The following is an 18,075-nucleotide window of genomic DNA, read 5'->3' as shown; positions in this document are numbered from 1 at the left end:
GTTACTAACGTAACCTCGGTTCCCTCTAGAGAGAGAACGAATACTGCGTATCTTGCCGTGCATACAACAGCGCTGGTTCGCTTCAGTGATGAAAACCAGTTTGTATTAGCCTGTCGAGCGTATTTATAGGCCAAGGCCACGCCTATTCTGGCGGGACGCGACGAAATGGGCGCGAAACGCCCCCATTGGGTATCACGTCACGCAGGGCCTCTCTCGATAGGCAGCTGCTGTTGCCGCAGGGCAGCCAATAGGCGCGCGATCCGTCTTGCTTTTGTCTGCATGCTGCCGCACAGCGTTTTACATTGATTCAAAATTAAGGATTAATTTTTGGCTTCAATATCTCGTGAAAAAGAGGTTTTCCCCATAGCGTAAGATATTAATTCAATTCAATTCAAATTTATTTGTATAGCGCTTTTCACAATACACATTGTCTCAAAGCAGCTTTACAGAAAGTGCATTTCGGAAATGTACATAGAAAAATACAGTTAGTTAATCAAGTAGTAATTTATGGCATAACATATCGCCGGCTTTGAGTCGTTGATATTACGCAGTACTCGTTCCCTCTCTAGAGAGAACCGAGGTTACGTTAGTAACCAAGTACGTTTTTAACTTGATTTTTAGTGTTTTACAAGTTCTGATTTGGCCGAAAACCAAAAAATAAAGTTACTTAATTAATCAAGTTTATTTAATCAACACTCAAAAAAACATTCACAAGGCAGTTTTTTATACAACTTTTTGGTTTAATTATGTTTCTACTCCATTTTGTTGAAATATAAACATTTAAACGGTGTGCTGAAAACAGGTTAAAATCGATATCAACCCTTTAAAACTATTTCAGCTGAAACCGAATATTCATTTTCAGCCGAATTTGATTTAAAAATTTTTTAAAGTTTTAAATATAAAAAAGCTGAAGAACAATGATATTTTAGCTATATTAGCTGCCATTTGCATATGCAGCAGACTAACACAAACCACTGTACTCAAGTGCTGTAAATTGAATTTCCATAAATGAAAGGAAAGTGCAAACCTTTGGTCCGTTTCGTCCACAAGGTGCCTTGCATATGTAAGCAATATGAAAAGGAGGGAAAGCAAAAACAAACGCCAAAACATGTGTTTTGATCACTACGTCCTTTGTCATGATAAATTCTACTTTAAAAAGACTAAAAAAAATCTAGCCTACAGGGTTTCAAAACCTCCTGCCAACACTGCAGGAGTGCTCCACCCACACATCACGTACCACTCGACATCTCTGCTGGACTCCTCGGGATCCTCGGGCTCTGCTGGACCCAAGACCCGGGCGCGGGGAGAAACCGGCCCGTCCTCGGGGAGTGCTCGAGCCCCGGCCTCTGGACAGTGTGGGCCCACGGGATCCTCTGTTGCCTCTTCCTCTAACGTGAGCTTGAAAGTCATCATAGCCGTAGTAGGGATCGTCGTATCCGCCTCGGTAGTTGTGATAGTCATAGCCATAGTAATCGTAATAATCTTCATAGCTGTAATAGTCATGAGGATACGAATAACCTCGAGCGCCTCGGCCTCTCACTCTTGTTGGGGCATGCATGTGCGGTGGGCCGTAGTAATAATATTCATCATACCTGGGGAAAAAAAATTCACTTGTTTACAAACTAAACATAATTCAGTCTTCTATTATGCCCTTTTACAAAGTCTTGATGTTGTTTTGGTGTTTTCCTGCTTGAATGTTGATTATTTTCCCCATATTCTCTATTGTTGCAGCAACGCTCTGTTCAGTTCCTGTCTCTATGTAGCCCCTCCTTCTGTAAAGCACACTGTGCTCTGATTGGTCGGCTGGATTAGTGTGTTGTGATTGGTCAAGCGCTTCAACTGTGTTTGGGAAATGTCACGCCCCTTACCATAACCGCCAGTTTTACACACTACTAACTAACTCAACCAGGCCCCACCCCTTTATTCTGCGTATGAATTATTTAAATGAGGAATATTGTGACGTGTTTGTTCCCGGAAGAAACTCAAGCTCAACCTACAATGGAGGCGTTTCAGGGAGTTCAGAAACACTAACACTGATATAGAGAATATAGAGAACATATAGATACAGTTAAGCAACACAACCAAAAGTCCTGTTTTCCTGAATACACATAATGATTGAAAAAGAGACCCTGATTTCATACAACAGTTCAACAAAAAAGTAGTTAATATTAAGTCACTTACATTTTAGATGCGATAATGACTGTTTTTGTTCCGTTTCAGCAACGAATATATTTCCAAACAAAGTTCACAGCAGAACCTTAGCGGATCTCACAGCAACACTCAGCCATGTTTTCATTACTGAATGATTCAGCGTTTTGAATGAGTAGGTTGAATAAAAATTAAATTACCCATTCATAAACAACTGTCTCATTCTTGAACAAATAAGCAATATGAAAAAATAGTTTGAATGAATGATTCAGTGACTCATTAAATGTCACTTAATAATTGATTAACGTTTATATGGAAAAAAGCTTTATCATATTATAAAGTGATCTTTTCAGAAGGCATTTTTGACTGTCTAGACCAGGGGTGCCCAACCCTGCTCCTGCGGATTTCCATGCGCAAAGACTGCAATACATTATTTGTTCCTCCATCACGTCCCGGTGTGTACAGTGAATGCATGCAGAAATGATTGTTGCGTGGCTACATAAAAGTTTAAGCATATGTGATGCAATGGTGCAATTGGTCTGACTGGAGTGTGTGTGTGTGTGTGTGTGTGTGTGTGTGTGTGTGTGTGTGTGTGTGTGTGTGTGTGTGTGTGTGTGTGTGTGTGTGTGTGTGAAGGGGTTCTTTTTTTAGGCTATACTCTTGCAATTGAACGTGATAGTTACGTTTACTACTTAAAAATGTCATCAAAGCTAAAAATCATATCTAGTCAAACCGCATCACGACATCGCTACAAATACAGAATGGGATTAAAATCAGCGAACATCAATAGGCTTAGACTACGTTACCTTGTTTCAGCGAGTTAAGTGTATTAAGTGAATTAAGTGAATTAAGTGTGTAATGATCCCACACTTTAGACAATTTCTGCCGTTTATTTACATATTTATTCCCGTTCATCACGCCAACTACATTCAAAATACATGCTTCCTGAACAGGTCCGTGTGAATAAACGGTCCGTGTGAAACAATCAAATCCCTGCGCCGCCCGTATAGTGCATGTCATAGGAATTTAACGAGGCTTTGAGGCAGAGTTTTTGCCTCGAGGAATTTTTGTAATCGAGCAACTCGAGGAATCGTTTCAGCCCTAGTGTTTGATTAGGGTTGGAGATGAACTGTGCAGGACAGTCGATCGGAAGGATCAGGGTTGGGCACACCTGGTCTAGACTTTCAATAGAGGAAAAAAAAATCGTAAAAAAAAATCTATATGACAGTATATGCAGCGTTTTTTTTATCGAATATCGATACATCTACAGTTGTGTCCCTGGCTTTAGTCATATGGACTTTTGTACTGATACTTTAAAGTCACTTTACATTGTCATTTATAGGCCTCGAGAACATCTGGAAAATGCTGCCATGTTTCTCCATTTGTGTTCAGGGGAAGAAAGTTGTGTGACAACGCTCATGAATGGCTACAAACAGACTTACATTTGAGTTTTAGCAGCTTGTCTCTGGGCCTTTCGCTCTTTCCTCTTCTGATCAGGTGGCTTTGCAAAGACGATTTCAATTTGTTCCCCTTCCAAATCCTTCCCATGCATTTCAGCTAGAGCCTGTGGAAAAACACTGGTTAAAATCTGTGCATAAATAACCAACAACCTCTAAAACGATGCAGAGGAAGAGACGATTACCTTAACAGCACCATCTCTCTCCTCAAAGTGGATGAAGGCGTAGTCTTTAAGCTTTTTAACCCTTTCCAGTTTTCCAAACTGACAGAACGTCTTCTCGAGATGTTCTTCCGTTACTGTGCTTGCCAGGTTTCTTACAAAAAGGACTTTGACCTAAACGATACAAGCAAGATAAATTTCAGTATAATTAGACCATTTCTAATTCAAGGCTCTGAGAGGAGAAAAAGGTGAATCACAGGAAAGTAAAACTATTTTGCATTAAGAAAAGGCCAATTTAAGACCATCCAATCTAACATTCCCTTCAAATTATTAAAAACTCACTTTCATTGCTGTAATATGCCCAATGTCATGTTTTATTATTTCTCATTCGCAGTTATTCTCATTACCGTAATGCAAAGTTTGTTTAATGTGAGGTAAAATGTTTATTAGATATTCAAAGACTTGTTTAAAAGTGTATTTATTGAGTAATTATGGTATGGTATACTTCATTATTCATTACCCTGCTAAGTTTGGCCTTTATCACTTTCCAGGCGTAGTCTGTGTTACCTGGGCTTGTGAGAAAAACTGCAGATTTTAAACTTCTGTCAAGTGCAAGTATGGAGAAAAAGGTGCTATGCATTAATTATTGGATTCTTGATGACTAACTAACTATGCTTCTAAGGCCTCGTTTACACAGCAGTTTTTGATGCCCAATTCTGATTTGTTGCCTATATCCGATTTTTTTGACCATCTGTTTACACGTTCTTTCAATTGTGAAATTGAATTAATTTCCGATTCATGTGTTTACACTTGACATACTATCTAAAAGATTGCGCATGGTTAAAGGGAGTTCTTTCACAGTTTTACGAACCCAAAATATGCTTGATGCTAGCTTTGTGATGTTTGGCGAACTTCCCATCTATCACAATGATTTTGAGGTGGAGGACGACGAAAAGGGCCATCATTGAAGCTGCGCATGTGCTGCAGAGTTATTGTGTGCGAGAGCGCTCAGGACTGTTGGGAACATACAACACGATCTCATGAAAGTGCGTATATATACCATTTAATTTCTCGTGCCATTTATACACCAAAAATAGTTTTTGCGTGCATGATAGGCACTGTAAACCCCTTGCATAGGATTAGGGGTGTGTGGAGTGTGTGCGTATTACACACCATAATGTGCGTATCATATGCACGTGAAAACTATTTTTGGCGTAAATGGCACGAGAAATAAAATTCGTGCTATAGATACGCATTTTCATGAGATCGTGGCGGGCTTTAACGAGGAACAGTGGGTCTATGGCATAATGAGCAAGCCAACCTTTGATATGTTGTGTCAGCGTGTGTCCACATTCCTCTCCTACGACGACACCATCCGTCCCTTTGCTGATGGTCTCGTCATTAAACCGCAGAGACGTAGCCTAAAGCCTGGAACACACCAAACCGACGCCGACGAACTAGCGCTGATGAAACCCGACTGTGTTGTCGCCTCGCGTTGGGGTAAAAAGCTGCACTTGAACACACCGAGAGAACTACTGCCGACTGTTAGCTAGAATGCGCGTTCTGCGCCTGCGTGTAAATGAGACAACTGTCTATTTCTGCAGATATATGAGTCTATATTCGTCATTCAAAAAGGGAAACTGATGCTGCAGGCTGCAGATACACATACAGTGAACAAAGCAGTGTGTGCTTACCGTTTTGAATATCAATCCTGCTAAACACTTTCTTTATTCCACTCCGCTCATGTTAATATTGAAATATTCGCCAAGGAACACTTAGGTAAGATGATGTAACATAAGAGAAGCCTTCTATCTGTAGCGTTTTGACTTCTTTGCTCGCCGTTTTGCTATTTTTCTCGTGCACTGGCTCCTTCACTAAGCTGAACAGCCAATCAGAGTTCCCTCTTTCACCGACGGCATATCTGATTTATATCCGATTTATTTCCACATATGAACGAGGCCTGAAACCGATTTCGAAATATCCGAATGCATGCGTTTTTTTCCTGTTTACATGGTCATAGAACACATCCGATCTGTCACATTTGAGCAAAACATCAGAATTGGGTCACATTTCACTCACAGTGTAAACAAGGCCTTATTGACTTTTTTAGTGCCTTATGCATTAAAAAGAATGTGTGAGAATGTGTGATTTAGGTTCTAAATCATGATTTTTAATCATGATATTAAATTAGTCTTTGTGATGCAAGACTTTGGTCACATTGGCCACCCTCACCTGGACAAAAAATGCTACTCTTGCATTGTGCTAACAGAACACGTACCTTGGCCATGACTTCGGGATCGGGGTCTTCTATGGGATCAGCCCATTCTACCGTCACCACGTTCCCCCAAACCTTCACTTTGCCACTCATTAGCCTGCGTCGCGCCTGGGCTGCCGTTTTATGATCTTCATACTCTAGGAAGCAGAAGCCTCGGTTCTTCTTTTTGTCATCGGGCTGGTGGTATAAGATGACGTCATTCAAGCCCTCTGTTGGGATTGAGGATGGAAAATTATTTCCAGGAAAACTGAAGCTCGTTTTGGCAAATCAAATCCATCACACTTCAATACTCAACTCTTTAGTTCATCATAAAATAAAATAAAAACATTCTCGACTCAAACATGCTTTAAACCAATTACACAAACACACAGATGAAAATGCTTGACCAAGTCATTGCAGACATGCTGCTGTTTGAGTAGCAAACCTCAGTTTTCAAGAGGGCAACGGAGCTTCCTTCAAATGTCTGTGCCAATAAACAGTACACACACAAGCATGAAACACGCACCAATAGCATCAGCTAATTCCCTGTTTTTCTAAAATTTATTAGCATTACGAATGTTTTAACTTTTGAAAATAAACAATTGTGTAAAAAAGAAAAACACTATGGTTCTTTAATACACTTTTATAGTGAAACTTATTACAATAGTATTGTGTTTAATATTTTAATTTAGTATTATTGTTATAGTCATATAGATAGAAGCACAAAAATGTGGGACAAATTGTGCAGTCCTACAAACAAAACTAGTGTTCCTTATCAAATAAAAAATAAAACCGGATTTTAAATTGCTATCTTCAAACCAGAAAAATCACACTTCGATTTTTTCCCTTTTAGGAGTAACCCTTTTTACTCGTCTAAACGCATATGCATGTACAAAATTTTTCGTTTTATGAAATGCATACTTGCGCTGTTATGCACATAGAGAACATAAAATTGAGCTTGTGTCACTAAAGAGCCATGTAAAGAATGATTGTGAAGTCCACATGAAAGGACAAACTAATTTTACTTTTATCTATCAGGAACTAATGTGATGAGTTTCATATCTCCTGAAACAGCACCGGCACACACTTTTGAGTCATCTTTTTGAGTCTGAGGGTCACGTTCATCCTCCAGACCAGCTCCATGTAGCCCAATGGAAACGCTATCATTATTTATGCATATTAGAGGTTTACTGATTTTAAACGGATACATTTTTACAATTAAAAGTGCTAAATCTGGCTGAGAACCTATTAATCAACCAATAGGGTTTAAAAACAATAATATGAACAAAAGCTTTCCACTTCATAGAAAACTACCAGTAATTACTCTTAGTTTAGTAATTATTCAATTAAATAAATTTGAAAAAAATAGCTATGCTACATTACTATTTTGTTATTGTTATATGAACTATATACAAGTGTACAGCAAAGCGAGAAATACAAAAAAAATACAAATAAATCAATCTGGTCTTTTAAAGGAAATCTTCAAACGGCATTGTGTATATTATCATATCCGTGCTCATGTTTTAGACGCACTTACATTTCTTACATTTCTTTTGCACATAACTATTTCATGAAGTTTATTTTGTTAGAAGAGAGAAAAGTTTGGAAATGGTGTACATGCACTCGGACAGTAAAGCGAGCGCACAACGAAAACTCGGGCATTTTTCACATTAACATGATTGATATTAACACGAAAATATGATTAACTTAAGATCTACATAACAAATTCTCAACGTAGAGTTCATGTTTATATCTGTCCAGTAACAAACTGGACCACCCTAGAGAATAAATGATGGGATCTGCATGAAGCACAAGGGGCATCTTTATTATTCAACAAATAATAACAAATTAAACAAATTAAGATGAAAGCTAAGCAGTTTCCCTCCTTGACTTCGTAACATTGTTGCTAGAACCCTCCAGTGCAAACAGAAAAAACTATTACAAAATATCAGTGTTGATTTTCCAGTAACACTTTACACTAAGGTTCATTAGTTAATGAAGAACTAACAATGAGCAATATATTTGTTACAGTACTTATTAATCTTTGTTAATGTTAGTTAATAAAACAGCTGTTCATTGTTTGTTCATGTTAGTTCACAGTGCATTAACTAATGTTAACAAATTCAACCTTTGATTTTTAATGTATTAGTAAATATTGAAACTAATATTAACTAAGATTAATAAATGATGTAGAAGTACTGTTCATTCTTAGTTAACGTTAAATAAGGTAGTTAACTAATGAACCTTATTGTAAAGTGTTACCGATTTTCCTGATAATCTGTAAAACTGACATGTCAGTCAACCTCTAATGTTAGTTAACACTAAAACTTACCAGTTACTTTGGCAAACTCCTCCACGATCTGGTCCTTAGTTTTGCTCTTAGGGATGGACCCCACAAAAAGACGATTATTGGCAACAGAGATGCATACGCCGATGTGTTTACCAGGTCGAATTTCGTTGTTGTTACACTGCAGGGAATATTACAATCAGAATCCAGAAGACTGCACTGACTAGAGACACACAGTAAAGACTAGGGGTGTAACAATATATCGAAATACAAAAATGCAACAATATGTATTGTGGATAGTGACAATATGTATGGTGGCTAGTTCACCCAAAATAAAAATTACTATGTGAGAAAAAGTTTAGAGTTTTAGTGTCAGAGTACTACATTAAACTACTATATATAATGTTAATATTATACATATAATGTATAATAATGCAATGGAGGAATATTTGTGGGTCCTGATAATGCCAAATGTCTGTTGTTACCAGTAAAATGTGGCCAATACATTAATTTAAATGTATCAAGCCAGTGAAAGAGAGCAAGCATATACATCTAAAATAATTCTGTATTTAGCTTCAGAATCATGAATATTGTTATTCTGGTGTCTCTATTGTCCTGTGCATAGGGTTTCCAAGTCCAAGCCTATTCATTTACACACACAATGTAATATCAAATTTAGCATTTTAATCAACAGCACATTTTTTGTTAACCTTTTACCATATGTCTTGGAGTATCGCAATAATATCGTATCGTGATGCGTGTCGAATCATGACATGAGGGTATCGTTACACCACTAGTAAAGACAGTCACTCACTAGCTTGACGGCTTCTTGCGCAGCCTCTTTAGTGCAGAAGGTGACGAAGGCGTATCCGCGGTTCAGGCCGCTGAGCGGGTCCATCATCAGGCGCAGGTCCCAGATCGGCCCCGCTTTTTCAAACAGAGGGACCAGCTCATCTTCAAACAGATCTCTCGGGATCTTTCCCACAAAAATCTATGAACATTTGAAGATATCATCAGACCAACATTAGCCATAATAAAAAAGATTGAAAACATAATACATTTTAGATGGTACAGAAGCCCTCTGTCATTTGGTTAGGGCTAGGCAAAAAAATAATTTTTGATTAATCGTTTTTTTAAATGTGGTCGATTCAAAATCGATTCTCAAAGGCCACGAATCGTTTTTTGCCATATTTATTTATCTATCACCCAAAAGCAAGTATTAGTTTTCCTACAGTTAATAGGCTTGCAGCCACAATGTTACGGATAATGCTGTGAGATTTTATGTTTGTTTTATCTTAAACATAAAATAGCCTTATCGTGTTTGATCAAGGCATGCGACTGTTCTGGCTTCTCCGATTTTCAGCATCAATTTTTCATCTTGCATCAAAATCCTGTCTATTCATTGTATGCATTTGAAATATAGAGTTGGGTTCTGTTTTAATGTCAAAATCTAATTCGAATACATCAATATGTTTCTAAATAAGCAAACTGTTGTTCATCGTGATTTAAAAATTAAAGTCTACTGCTAGCATTTGTTATAATACGTAATGTTCATATTATGTATGTACATATTTATTTTAACAGTGTTTTTCTATAAAAACATACGATTACTTTCTTTTGCTAATTTATCTACCAAAAATTACTGCCTCATATGTATTTTAAGTCATTTGAAAGGCTATTGTTTGATTAGGTCTGTTTATATTACCACAAAAAAATATCCGATTGCTCGCTTAAAGGTGGGGTATGTGATTCTCTTTATAGATGAAAAATATATTTATAATTCTCAAATATATTTGAATGGGTTGTTATTGCTGCTTCCATAGACACCATTGTGTATTTTACAAACTATAAATGTATTGTTTTGCTATAAATTATATGTATTTAAATGTCTGAAACCTAAAAAAAAAACATTATGTGGTTAAAAACACTGAATAGTTGTGTGATGAAAAGCGCCGAGCGCGTCCGCCTCTGGCTCAGCGCCAGCCACAGAGCGAAAGCACAGTTTGAATCTGGCAGTTCTGTCACGTCACTGTACATTCGCTCGTGGTCAGCTGCTGCAGCGTGCTGAAATCAAAATTGCTGATGAGATGTAGAGGAAAATATCTCCGCGTTGTGCCTACGCCCCTTAGCTGTTCTAAATCCACTGTAAACGCCCGTTTCATACATACTCCGTTTGCAGTACGTATGCGGTGCGTATTTTTTTACGTACCCATGTTAACAGGTTAGAGCTTTCACACTGCACGCGGTTGCGGTCCGGCGATCCGTGTGATATGTGTGAAACGGGCGTAAAACACGGCTTTGCGGGGCTTATTGCTTAAGTGAAAAATTAGAATGTTAGCCCTGCCCCTCCTCCCGATACCATCGTCCATTGCGATGTTTCACTGTACACATCGCCTGATGCTAAATTGGTAGACATCGCACAACCCTAGTGGAACGGGCAGGACTCGAAAAACTCCAGCCATTCATTTCCAAGACCACCTGGAATCAATGGACAGTAAGTTCGTCAATCAAACGGTCGTACCACACCCCCCTCCCCCCAGCGCGCGTGACCCCTTTCGTGCGCATACTCAAAGCTTGTGACGCATGCGCATCTCATCGGCAAAGCCGGTTCCATGATTAGTAGTAAATTGTCATTACATTCGCTGGCCCATCTGAGTTTTCGCTCGTGCATGATTGCGCGTTCATGTTCTTCGAATGGGTGGAGTCAGAGCCAGCGTTGGAGAAAAGAATGTAGGACCATTTGAATTGTGTATTTTCAAAATCTGCCGGTCGTTTTCCAAATCACATACCCCACCTTTAATTATCAAAATATTTGACCGTTTACTGGATCACCAAAATAATCGTTAGTGACAGCCCTATCAACAACAATTGATTTGTTCGTAAAAAGCCAACGTTTCCTTGCCATAGGCAACAATGAAATTTACTGTCCAAATATGATCATTAGGCTTGTGAAGGAAGGTTTATTTGTTCATCTCTCAATCACCATTGTATTGCATTGCATTATAGGTTTTAAAACTACTGAGCTTTGATCATAAAACTAAGCATTTAAATGTAATCTTACTAAGAAATTTTATAGGCAGATATTGATATTTAAATGCATTAAATGAAAGTAGTCTGTTATAATATTATAAACATCTCACTGATTTACATTACAAGCACCCAAATTTCATCTTACATTTTGTCCATATAAGTATCAGCAATTGCACCAGATTGCATATTTTTGCTCGGTTTGGTCCTCTAAATAAACCTGAGCTTCTTTACTCAATATTCTATACATGAGCCATAAACGGACGGATTTCAATCCGATCGCTCAAACCACTTTAGGAGTGCATCCAAATGAAGGGGTATCGATGACTCTTTTAAAACCCTTTCCAGTTCGACAAAGCTTATAATTTATTTGCCTTTCGCTTGCTAATAATGATTGGAAGTCTGATTCATTTCTATGAGAAGTTCTGTTTCAGCGAACCAGTTAAAAAATCCATTCGGAGGTTATTTTACGTAGGCTTATGCCGTTAACAATTTTGAGCACTGGACGGACTTTTACGAGATAACAGATCATGACGTGATCAGTCTTGATCTTATTTTAATTTTAAATAAAATGCAATTTTTTTAAAAAAAACTTTCTTTCTATTAGCCAATGATAATCCTAAAAGAAAACGTGTTGAGAGCACGAATCAGTGGCTGAGAGCCTCTGCTTCTATGTTCATCTGATTGACAGATTAATCATGCTTTTAATAGTGTTGATGTTAATGTTCTGGATATTTCAGTGTACAGTTTGCTTTATATATTAATCCTGTGCTAAGCGAGCAGTTGAAACAGCAAACGGCCAAAATGACATTTTAAAATCAATCAGAGCTATAGAAATGTATCTTCAGATTACAAATACAGCTTCATATTATGAGAAAGCTACTTTCTACAACCTTAATATCATGTAGTTATGGCGAGATTAGGTTCCTCCAATCTATAAAAACAAGAATCGAAAACGGCAGTGAGGAATCGTTACTTGGAATCGACTTTGACATCGATTGCAGAACCAGGAATCGGAATCGAACAGCCCTACTTATATCAGCGCTGATGCCGCCCTCTCCTTTTGCCGTCTTTGATTTTGAAATTAGCTGATGATCAATAAAACCCAGCTCATATCTGTTGCTTTCGGTGATGTGAACTCCATTGAATCTGCATATAGCGCGGGAATTGAAGATCGGATTTATATCCGTTTTGCGAAAACACATTTATTTGACCAGGTGTAAATGAAGTGGCCAGGTGTGTTTTCTGGATTAGGAAAGCACGAACCTCAGTGCCGACAGTGGGTTGAACCCCGGCATGGGTCGACCCGGGAGGAGGACCCCCATACTTGCGCTGGCCTGTCGTCACATCAAGCGTATAGCCGGTTCTCTCCAGCAAAGCCTGCAGAGGTAACAAATAAAACACTCGACTGTGAGACAGTTCCTGAAGTTACTGTATCAGCAGAAAGAGAAATATCAATGAACAAGCAATAGATAGGATAAGGAAACTTGCCTTGATTTTGGCCTCATCTGGTCCTTTAGTGGAGTCTGACACTTTGGTCCCCTGTTTCTCCCTCTGCCTGTATGTCTTCATCACGCCACAGAGGAACGCACTTTTATTCTGTTCAAAACATGAGCAACAGGTGAGCAGGAGTGTTTGTGTGCCTACAAGTGCCTAAAAGTTTTTTTTCAAGATTCAATGAAAAACAAAGTACAATTTTAATCATGGTGATTAAGTAGGTATGAATTAATTTTTTTTGGCATATTGACGCGTCACTGACTGGGTCTTCAAACCGTGCATCCACCGCAAGGTGTCAATGCAACCTACAAATCAGAGACCGGTTACGTTTTAGGGCTGTCACTTTTGTGAAAAAATCCTGTTCGATTTTTGAGACATAAGTGTTCATTGAATCGATTGTAATATCGATTTTCCATGTCTAAAGACGTTTCCATTTTCGCTAAATATAGGCAAATCCACGGACACCTAACAGGCATTAGGACGACCGTAAAGAGGGCGCTTGAGACGCGCACAAGTCAGCAATATTTCTTACGATTTATTGGCGTGAAGTTTTATGCACAATGACAAACAGGTGTGCAACATTCAGGGATTGAAATTAACACAGTTTTCCAGAACTTAGTGCCAAGTTAAAGCGGTGTCGAGATGTTTTAATGCATTTTTTAGATGTATTATGGTGCCCAAACCCGTATGACTTTGAACGGTGACCGCGAACATTTTATTTACTGCAGCCGCAGCCATCATTACCAAGCGCGAACAGTGAATGAAACGAAGCAAACGTACAAGCCATAGTGTGACATGCGTAAACCAATGGTGTAAACAATCATAGATGGCGATGACGCCACGGGTTTTTATTTAAAAGAAAGAACGTAGCCTGCGTTTGTATGTAGGCATAAGCAATTTATATTCATAATACTTACTAAAATATAATTAATATTATTTTATTGAATTTGTATTAGTTGTTTGAATTGTAAAAAAAAAAATCGGTCGGTCTTTACGCAAGTTTACAACCGGCAAGTCGGTCGGACTAAAAGGAAAAAAAAATAAAAAAATTGGGTCTGTCCTAAATTGACTGGGTCGGTCGGGTTACGGCAAACAAGAATATTTTTAAGGATGGCCTTAGATAAAAAAAAAACAGACAATCCATCACTGCTCTTGAATGAATAACTTATGCAGCTTTGACAAGGATTCATCTATATTTAATTTATACTCTATGTAGTGTTAGTGTATAATTGATGGGTTGAAAATATACATTTCTTGATTTTGATCAATTCTGATTTTGATGAGCCAATATCAATTCTTCAATCCCAAGAATCGATCTCTTACTCGATGCTGTTTTCAGTTGATGTGTGGACAAAACTTCACCAAACATTAAACACCAAACCTTAACATCCTTAACTTATTAGTAATGTGAAGTGCCGTTTACGGATAGCTCCGCCCCATGATTATTAACCAAGCGGTATCTAGAGTATATAAAGGGCCTAGTCTCGATGCTTTGGTTTTTGTTTGTTTTTGGTTTTCTTGTTTAGTTGTTTGTCATCTCATATTATGGTTTTTATGATTTATTTAGTTTAACGTGTTATTCTTTTCAGAATTCTTTTTGATTAATTAATATTTTTGTAATTGTTTCCTTTTGCTTATTTTGTTTAGTGTTATTCGTTTTCCTTTTCTGGTTTGGCTTCCATTTAGCTTTGGAGCCTTAAATTAATTTGTTATTTGTTTTGTGCTTTTGCCTTTATCGTCGGTAAGGGATATTCATTTATTTCAGCGTGCTTATTTTTGTGTTAACTGATTATTGCTGTGAGAATTAACAATTAAGGCTGCTGTTTCTTGTGCTTTTATATTTTGAATTTGTTACCAGTTGCTTTGATTTCTTCTCTTTTTTTCAGAAGCAGGGGTGACCCAGAGCGGGCAGGCTAGCTATCTTTGGAGGGTTGCATGGAAACTCTCCTTTTCCAAGCGTGTGCGGTGTAGGTTTTCTTGCAGTGTATTCCACTGGTTAGTGTGCTTTTGAGATTTGGTGCACGGGTTACTCGTTGCGAGCTGATTTGAAGCCGACTGCTTGGCCTGCCCTGCTACTGGAGCACCCCGGCTCAGTGGCGAGATCTTGCATTTCTTTTTCTTTGTTTGAACAACCTGGTCATATATAAATCAGTGGGCCTTGTTGGCCACCATTAGTATTTTATTACTACCAGTGGTCCTCTTTTAAACTATGAATGATCACTTAATAAAGATCAATTTTGTACATATCCATGCCTCATTGTCTGGTGATTGTGGGAAGGAGATCGAACTTGTGTGCCCTTAATTGGCGTTTCCCCAGCTAATTCAACGCTGGGGTGGTGTAATTGCTACTTGCTATAGCTCGGTATATAAGAGCGCCCCCGTCATGCCACAGTAAGTCGATTTATGATAATTACAGATAACTTAGATAAAAGTTGCTTGCAAAAAAGTGTTTCTGCTACAGCAAGTGTAAGAATTATCCATATATGTATTATTTTACATTATGTCCATATGTACTTTTCAATCCATGCTTTGTCATTTTAGCTATTATGATTTACAGAGCTCAGTTAAAGAGAAATCATAATGTGTCAAAATTAAATAATAATGAGTGACAAAAACATGCTAACCAAAAGGAACCCAGTGAAATGAAAGTGTTCTGGGAACATTAAATGTCCGACTGCATTAGTTTTGCTTTCTCACACATACCTGAACATGCGACAGGTCGCTGTCTTTGAACTGCAGGAGCACTTGCAGCGCACCCTCTTCATTGAACTCTTTCAGAGCTTCAATCGCTCGATCGTCGAGATCGCTGTGAGACACCAGCCCTGCACAAAAACGCATACTTAATCCACAACAATCTTTCAATACATTTCACTTAAACCATTAGTTCACTTTTAAATTAAAATTTCCTGATAATGTACTCTCCCCCACGTCATCCAAGATGGTCATGTCTTTCTTTCTTCAGTCGAAAAGAAATGAAGGTTTTTGAGGAAAACAGGATTTTTCTCCATATAGTGACTTCAATGGGGTCCAATGGGTTGAAGGTCCAAATGTGAGTTTCAGTGCAGCTTCAAAATCTGGACACGATCCCAGCCGAGGAAAAAGAGTCTTATCTAGACAATCCAGCGGACATTTTATAACAAAAAAAATAAAAATGATATACTTTTTAACCACAAATGCCTGTCTTGTACTATCTCCGAGATGTGCCACGCAGAAAGGTCACGTGTGACGTAGTCGGAAGTACCGACCAGTGTTTATAACTGGTGACCTTTCCAACGTGATTACGTGATGCGGGGAGCATCTCAGAGATAGTACAAGATGGGAATTTGTGGTTAAAAAGTATATATTTTTTATTTCTTTTTTATAAAATGGCGGATGGTGTGTCTAGATAAGACTTTTATTCCTCGGCTGGGATCGTGTCCAGATTTTGAAGTTGCACTGAAACTCACATTTGGAACTTCGACCCGTTGGATCCCATTGAAGTCACTATATGGAGAAAAATCCTGGAATGTTTTCCTCAAAAACCTTCATTTCTTTTTGACTCAAGAAAGAAAGACATGAACATCTTGGATGACGTGGAGGCGAGTAAATTATCAGGACATTTTTATTTGAAAGTGAACTAATCCTTTAATCCACTCACACACACACACACACACACATAGACTACATACACACACACACACACTCACTCAAACACACTCACTCATAGCCTACAGACACACACACACACACTCACGCACACACACTTGCGCACACACACACACACACACACTCACTCTTGACGGAATCCATCGTGGAGGACCGAAAAAAATAAATTAAGATGCTAGTGTTTTTATGATGTCGTGAAGCATCGCAGACACGGGTCGGTTGTCATCCACTGACCACTATGACACATTATACGAGATGAAACGATCGAACTTTGCGCTCGGACGCCAGTTGCCGTTTACCAAATTCAAAAAACTTTATTATCTATCAACCAGTGATAGAAATTTGTCTTAGGTTAAAAGGCTCACAGATACACAGTACAATCACACACATCACAAAACACAATTAATACAAAGAGTGTACCTTACAAATATGTAAATAAATAAAGGCTTAAATACAATATTCTGATAAAACCTTTTGGTCTTATTTAAACTAGAAATTGCAGTAGGAATAAAAAAGCTAAGCTTTCTTTCTGGCCAAAGGAGCTCTAAAGCGGCTGATGGCAGTGACTGAAGAGAGCGGTCAGTGCCGATGGAGACTGCGTTCCTCTTTACTGCACTGTTATACAGATCTACAAGTTCAATCTGCGGGGCCACAATCATTTTACATGCCTGTTTGATTACGCTGAATAATGTTTTTATTTTTTGTTTTTTTAAACAAATCCCCACAACACCCTACGTCAAATGGGTCAAGCCAAAATTGTGTGAAAATCATGTAATCTGAACCAGGCATTAGTTAATGCATTCACAAATGAGACCTTATTGTAAGTTACCAAAACATATATTGCCTAACAAAAAAATTATGCAAACAATTCATTGTCAACAAGTCAAAACAACATTACTACATATAAAAAATGAAAATGCACGTGCCATTGATAAATAAAATGTATTTATTTATCTGGCTTTTAAATTCTGTCAATTTTACTACAGAATTCAAACTATGCGGTTTTTGGCACTCTTTAATGTGTGGTGAAAGATCGCTGTAACACCTCAGATGATCATCTTGTCCACTATTCTACTATTACAGCACGAAATAAACATGAATGATCATAAACGAGTATGTTGAAAGACAGAGTACAACGTACTGAAGTGAATCATCACTCGTGTAATCACTTAATCAGTGTTTCAACTGCAGAAAGACATCAAGAAAACATCTAATGTCACAAAACGTCACATTCACCTAAGGAAAGCCATTCAATGACCATAAACTCAAAAGCAAGTTTTAAAAAAATAACTCTAGAGGAGCATTTTTCAAAAAAGATCCACTTTATTACATTCATATTTTTACATTTATATTTTTACTATTTTCATTATTATAATTACTATATAATTTTTATAAAACTGCATTATATGTAATTGTATACAAATCAATTGTTCATTTTAACCTTTAATATTATAGAATTGTACTAGCGTCTGGGTTCCCTGTTTAAAGCATTTAAAAAAAAAAAATGATGCACTGTATATCCAAAAAAATCGATATCGAATCTAATTGCAAGCTTATGAATTGAAAATTTGTATCAATGCCCAGATTTAAAAATTAGGG

General features: G+C 37.8%; 1 protein-coding gene and 1 long non-coding RNA gene across 4 annotated transcripts in view; both read right to left on the bottom strand.

The window, feature by feature from the left end:
- LOC143746613 (uncharacterized) overlaps nucleotides 1-18,075 on the bottom strand; it is a 299,149-nt gene that overhangs the window by 33,731 nt on the left and 247,343 nt on the right. The gene's annotated exons all lie outside the window — the stretch shown is intronic.
- syncripl (synaptotagmin binding, cytoplasmic RNA interacting protein, like) overlaps nucleotides 1-18,075 on the bottom strand; it is a 32,651-nt gene that overhangs the window by 4,037 nt on the left and 10,539 nt on the right. Inside the window, exons 3-11 of one of the 3 annotated variants that reach the window (XR_013206586.1) lie at nucleotides 15,535-15,653; nucleotides 12,826-12,933; nucleotides 12,601-12,714; nucleotides 9,122-9,298; nucleotides 8,353-8,488; nucleotides 6,045-6,250; nucleotides 3,791-3,940; nucleotides 3,591-3,712; nucleotides 1,028-1,592 (exon numbers count right to left, since the gene is read on the bottom strand). Coding sequence is in view for 2 of the 3 variants with exons in the window: in XM_077238526.1 (XP_077094641.1) it covers nucleotides 1,187-1,592; nucleotides 3,591-3,712; nucleotides 3,791-3,940; nucleotides 6,045-6,250; nucleotides 8,353-8,488; nucleotides 9,122-9,298; nucleotides 12,601-12,714; nucleotides 12,826-12,933; nucleotides 15,535-15,653 (1,538 nt within the window). In the remaining variant the exon portion in view is untranslated. Of the gene's footprint in view, nucleotides 1-949; nucleotides 1,593-3,590; nucleotides 3,713-3,790; nucleotides 3,941-6,044; nucleotides 6,251-8,352; nucleotides 8,489-9,121; nucleotides 9,299-12,600; nucleotides 12,715-12,825; nucleotides 12,934-15,534; nucleotides 15,654-18,075 lie in introns of those variants that run through there. The other 2 variants (XM_077238527.1, XM_077238526.1) reach the window with 2 other exon arrangements.

This window comes from Siphateles boraxobius, unplaced genomic scaffold, assembly GCF_051911475.1.
Source record: "Siphateles boraxobius isolate OS27281-9 unplaced genomic scaffold, OSU_SipBor_1 22, whole genome shotgun sequence".
In the NCBI taxonomy this organism is placed as follows: Eukaryota; Metazoa; Chordata; class Actinopteri; order Cypriniformes; family Leuciscidae; genus Siphateles; species Siphateles boraxobius.
This window is presented reverse-complemented; position numbering and strand designations above follow the sequence as displayed.